General features: G+C 45.4%; 1 protein-coding gene across 1 annotated transcript in view; it reads right to left on the reverse strand.

Annotated features, from left to right (window-relative positions):
- The window catches only part of GNE (glucosamine (UDP-N-acetyl)-2-epimerase/N-acetylmannosamine kinase), a 320,201-nt gene extending 315,766 nt beyond the window's left edge, over nt 1–4,435 (reverse strand). The window contains exon 1 of the mRNA XM_029602629.1: nt 4,349–4,435. Within this exon, the coding sequence (XP_029458489.1) occupies nt 4,349–4,372 (24 nt within the window). The 5' untranslated portion in view covers nt 4,373–4,435. The remainder of the gene's footprint in view (nt 1–4,348) is intronic.
- Between the last annotated feature and the right edge of the window lie 1,565 nt (nt 4,436–6,000).

The raw sequence follows: 6,000 nt of genomic DNA on the forward strand, positions 1-6,000 counted from the left end.
AATATAACACCTAACAGACTTCCAGGATCTGCAATAATGTACACAAACTAATGCACACAAAGTTACACCTGCATTATGGAACTCAAACAGTAACAACCCTACCTATGAAAAGGCAGCACTGCAAAAATTACTCCAGGGCCTAAACACCAATACACCTATTAGCAAAACAGAACAAGCCAAGCTGCTATAGATCTCTACCAAGAAACTACAAGCTCGCAGCGTGTGTGACCCTTAGCTGGGTCACACACGCAGAACACAGTCAGACCCTCACCAAATACAGAATAAAGTGACCATAAAGCTAATGTTTTTGTTTTTGCGTTGTTTTACTGCATAAAGAGTTTGGCTTCTTGCTGTTTCCAGTTCAGTTTTTATCTCCACATTTCTATTTATGCATTTCCCGAGAAATATAAAATAATTCTAAAACTAGAATATAATAAATGTTTCAAAACAATTGATAAATGGAACATCCAATCATTAAAAATTTTCAAAATTATTAAAAATTCTCCAAACACCAATAAACTATTTCTAACAGCAGACACATCACATAATACCCAATAATTAAAATGGCAGTCAATCAAGAAAGATAAACTTTAAAAGCCACCTTTACTTACCCTCTCCAGTAACTCTTGTACTCCTTTCCATTGTAGGCCAATAGCACATACCAGAATCAGCAAGGGCTGCTGAAGCTCTGTCCTCACTTTCTTCTTCCTTAGGGCCCATGACTAGTCTATCTCTCACACACACACACACCAGTCACCTGCCTGACCAATCTCTCTCTCTCTCACACCAGTCACCTCCCTGACCAATCTCTCTCTCTCTCACACCAGTCACCTCCCTGACCAATCTCTCTCTCACACACCAGTCACCTCCCTGACCAATCTGTCTTTCTCACACACACACACACCAGTCACCTGCCTGACCAACTTCTCTCTCTCTCACACACACACCAGTCACCTGCCTGACCAATTTCTCTTGCTCACACACACACACCAGTCTCCTGTGTGACCAATTTCTCTTGCTCACACACACACACACACACACACACACCAGTCACCCGCCTGACCAATTTCTCTTGCTCACATACACACACCGGTCACCTGCCTGACCAATCTCTCTCACACACACATGTCACCTGCCTGATCAATCTCTCTCACACACACACCAGTCTCCCGCCTGACCAATTTCTCTTGCTCACGTACGCACACACACACACACACCAGTCACCTGCCTGACCAATTTCTCTTGCTCACATACACACACCAGTCACCTGCCTGACCAATCTCTCTCACACACACACACGTCACCTGCCTGATCAATCTCTCACATACACACACCAGTCACCTGCCTGACCATCTCTCTCTCTCACAGACACACACCAGTCACTTGCCTGACCAATCTCTTTCTCTCACACACACCAATGACTTTCCTGAGCAGTCTCTTGCTCTCACACATTTCTCTTACTTAAACACATATTCTCTCATACACTTACACACATGCTGACTCACTCTCTGTCTCACTCACCCCCACCCACAGTACACATAGCAGCTATAGCAAAAGGTAGCCGGTATGCTGCTATTAAAAGCAGAATCCAGACAGGCTGGAAACTGCAGCAGGAGCGACCTCCCCAGCCCCACAGCGCTAAGAAAGCAGCACTCAGCTGTTTGCTTGTACTGTGATCGATCGTGGCACAGAGCAATCGGCTGAGATTGTAATTTTATTCTTTTCCCCCCACCCCAGCCTTTTTTTTTTTGCAGTTTGATTATTATAATTTAATATTTTCTTGCAGGTGTCGCGCTGGTGAGAGAAGGGGAGGTCGGGGGGGGGGGGGGGGGGAAGTATTTGCAAGCTGTGAATGCATGATGAGGATGAAAACAGTAAACAAATTAAAAAGGGCATGGGATAAACACTATGGATCCCTAAAGTCTTGAGGATGATAATGAAGAAAAGGGTGCATGGGGGTAACCTGCAGAGAGACAGTTAGTACCCTTAACCAGAAGGCATAGCGGATTACTACCATTTACCAATTAGCGCTGATGATTGTGACACAACTGCAATAACACTCTCCGCTTTGATGGCGGGGCGGTTAAAAAAGGGTATTGGATTCTGAAAACTGATAATGCTGGGCCCCAACTTTTAAGGTCTGGGGTACTGATATGCTGACACTGGGGATAAAGCTTCTACAGCCAAGTTCAAAAGCAAAGAACATTCAAGCAGAATTGTCTGAATTATCAGGAAGGCTGCTCATCATGTAAAAATGTTGCAGTAATTTTGTTTTGTGTTTGACTTGCTTGGTCTTGCTTGTATTACTATCCTTAACATAAGGCATGGGGTAACCTGCACGAAGCAGAAGTTGCTGTCATGGGAAGCTTGCTGGGCAGACTGGATGACCATGTTACTATGATGTTTTATTGTTTGATGATTTATTGTTTTAAAATATTTTGTTGATTTTGTTTGTTATGTTTTATGTTCTGTATTCTGCCTAGAACAGAACCTTGCAATTAGGTAGAATAGAAATTATAAATAAATAAAATAAATAAGTCTGAAAAGAAATAGTGGAACTATGGTGCAGTCCCTTCCCCCACAAATTCGTATTTGCCGGCTTTTAGGACGCACTTTTTTACCCTCAAAATAGGGGAAAAATAAGAGGTGCGTCCTATGCGCCGGTAATCAAAATTAACAGCGTCTGGTGTTGGGGGGGGGGAGTGTTGCGGTGGCATCGGGGAGCTAGGGTGCGCTGCAGACTCGCTCCCCGACGCCACCGCGACACTCCCCCTCCACGGACGCTGTTAGTGATTACTAACAGCGTCCAGGGGTGGGGGAGAGTGTTGCGCTCCCCGATTGGCAGGTGCCCGATGCCATTGCGACACTCCGCCCCCCCCCCCCCCCCCTGCCGGACGCTGTTAGTGATTTCAACTCTGGAGAAGAAGCAAGTTTATCTCCAGTGGGAACATCATTTAACTTAACTTTCTGCCATCAGTGGTTAATAGCATCTGGACTGTGCTTGTAAGACTGAATGCTGCTTCATCTAATACTGCTTTGGATACAAGTTCCTTGATAAACACTGTGACTGTGCTCATGCAGAACCAGAAGATGGAATCTCAGGAATTCAAAGGGAAACTTGGAGTGATAGAAGAGGAGTGATAGAAGGGGAAATAAATTGGTGCGCCCTCGCTCCCCGACACCACCGCGACACTCTCCCCCCCCCCCCCCCCCCCCCCCCCCCACCGAACGCTGTTGATTTAGTGCCCCAAAGTTCTGATTATAAGTCAGTTTAACATATGCTAAAATTGTATAGAAAATTCTTTTTTTCCTTAAAAATATATATTAAAAAAGGGGTGTGTCTTATACGCCGGCAAATACGGTAAGTCCTGCCCACTCCTCCTCCCTTTCTTCCTATGCTGTCCCTCTTGGATAACTATAAACCAGTCGTGATTTTCCACATACCACATCTCTATTTACATTTGAAGTAGTTGAATGTCTCTAATGTATACCCCTTTTCTGTTGTGTATCCTGGGGTTAACATATTTGCATCCTTAACTCTCATTTCAGAGATTTTATGGTGCGGACTATACCATTTTGATATGCCTTCACTGGAATGTACTCAGTCCAGTAGTTTTCGAGAATTATATGCCCTTCATCAAATTTTGTCTTGGTTTGATGAATGGGGTATAACTCTCAAAAACAAGCTACCTATTAATTTAGTCCAATAAAAAGGTATCACACTTTTATTGACCATTATTTCTGTTTCTCCAAGAAACCAAGCATATTTAACTCATGTTTCCAGAATAAATAAGAAAAGCAAAGCTTTAAACAGAAAAAGATAACAAATCCGTTTAATATTATAGAGAGTGGTGCGCCCTAGTATATCCTTCCAAATTGCAGTACTAATGCACTTAAATTAGTTATTTTGAATCACTGTAAGTTATAGCGAATTTAACATACTGGATACTGGTTACTGTTCCAAGCCTGACTTGTCGTGTATGACATTTAAGAACTGGTATTTCTAAATGTACCTTCCCTTTGCTCTCTCCACAAGAGCGGAGAGGACAGAATCGGGGCGGTGGGGTGGAACAAAAGCATATTTGCCTATGGCTTCCCTGCCGGAATGAAAATCAATGACTGGGATCGGGCGCGCTCACTCCTAGCCCATGACAGCCACACAGCAAACAAGCAACGGCCCAAAAAAAAAAAAAAGGCAAACAGAAAAGGCCGAATTCGAACACATGACTTGTCAACACATATACAAATTATCATGCCAATAAAGTTATCTGAATCTGATATTGTATAGCCCAGACTTGCCCCTGGTCACAGTGTCAGACATCAAAGGAAGCATAGCCTGGGCACTTACATGAGGACCCCCAGTCCTTTGCATCCTTTGGACAGAGGCTGATAGGTGTGTGACTCCGTGTGGAGGGGAAGGACGAGTGGACTCTTGCGGATGTACTCTCAGCCCATAGAAGCATTACAACTCAGCAGAGTCCCACCCCCATTCGAGAGTTGTCCACGTCCTCCTTGCAAGAGAAGGCAGAACAGCTCTGCAGATTTTCCTGCGGTTTTAAAGAGCAATTTTCAGAAAAGATGACTTCATTATTCCCAGAACCTTATATTTGTTTTAGCCTATCAACAAATAACCTGCAGCAAACTAAACAGGTTTCAAAGGTATCGAGCCAAAGATTTTATATATAATTCCTGGTTTGGTTTCATTCTTACAGGTTTTTTATTACCTCGAGTCGCCAGCATAAATTTTAAGTCAACAACTTTACAATGTCCTGTAACATAGGGAAGCAAAACCTGCAGCTCGCTTCCCCCCTCCCCGTACAAAACACAGCAACATCAGTATGGCTTTAAAACAAGGTCGCAGTTTATTACAAAACACAACCCGAGCCCATAAAACTTATTATACATAACACCAAAAGCAGATTCCCCCTCCCCCTCCTCCTTGCCCCTCTTCACTTACCACTGTGTCCCAGTGGTAAGACTACGTCGAAACCCCCCAATCTCTTACCCCGCTGCGGCCCCAGCGAGGGTAAGCACACGGCCTGAGCATCGGCTCCACACCCCCTTGCTCGTAGGACTTCCCGTGTAGCAGCCCCAAACTACACGAGCATTTCCCCCCCTCCCCCTCCAATGTCCTTTGCAATACAATACAACACATTACAACTTAGGGCTCGGGTTTTCCGCCCCAACTGCGACGCGTAACGTCCCCCAACAGCATAACTTCCCCTGACAGCAATTTATAGGGAAGGAAAGCAGAAATCTGTCTCTTACTTTGCTGCTGATTCCTGACTGACTCTAATCGTGCAAAACCCAGTGCTTCAGCAGGGCAACCAATGGCAAGGCAGCAATTCAAAATTGTTGCACTGCCAACGGTTACCTTCAAAACCCTCCTCCCCCTCCCTGCCTGCGCTCCCTGTCACTTGTGCCCATGTTAACATCGGCAGCGTGAGACCCACTCACGCCACCTTCTCTAACATAGGGAAGCAAGACATGCAGCTCGCTCCCCCTGCACCCCCCCCCCCCCTCCCCGTTCAAAACACAGCAACATCAGTATGGCTTTAAAACAAGGCCGCAGTTTATTACAAAACACAACCTGAGCCCATAAAACTTATACATAACACCAAAAGCACATTCCCCCTCCCCCTCCTCCTTCTTGCTCCTCTTCACTTACCACTGCATCCCAGTGATAAGGCTACGTCGACACTCCCCCATCTCTTACCCCGCTGCGGCCCCAGCGAGGGTAAGCACACGGCCTGAGCATCGGCTCCACACCCCCTTGCTCGTAGGCCTTCCCATGTAGCAGCCCCAAACTACACGAGCATTTCCGCCCTCCCCCTCCAATGTTCTTTGCAATACAATACAATACATTACAACTTAGGGCTCGGGTTTTCCGCCACAAACAAAGGCAACCCAAAGTTGCCTTTGTACCCCCACTGTGGCCCTCCACCTAACACATTTATTGCTCAAATCCTTCCTGCAGGGCATTGTTAAATAAGTCAATGC

This window comes from Rhinatrema bivittatum, chromosome 1 (genome assembly GCF_901001135.1).
Source record: "Rhinatrema bivittatum chromosome 1, aRhiBiv1.1, whole genome shotgun sequence".
Lineage (NCBI taxonomy): Eukaryota > Metazoa > Chordata > Amphibia > Gymnophiona > Rhinatrematidae > Rhinatrema > Rhinatrema bivittatum.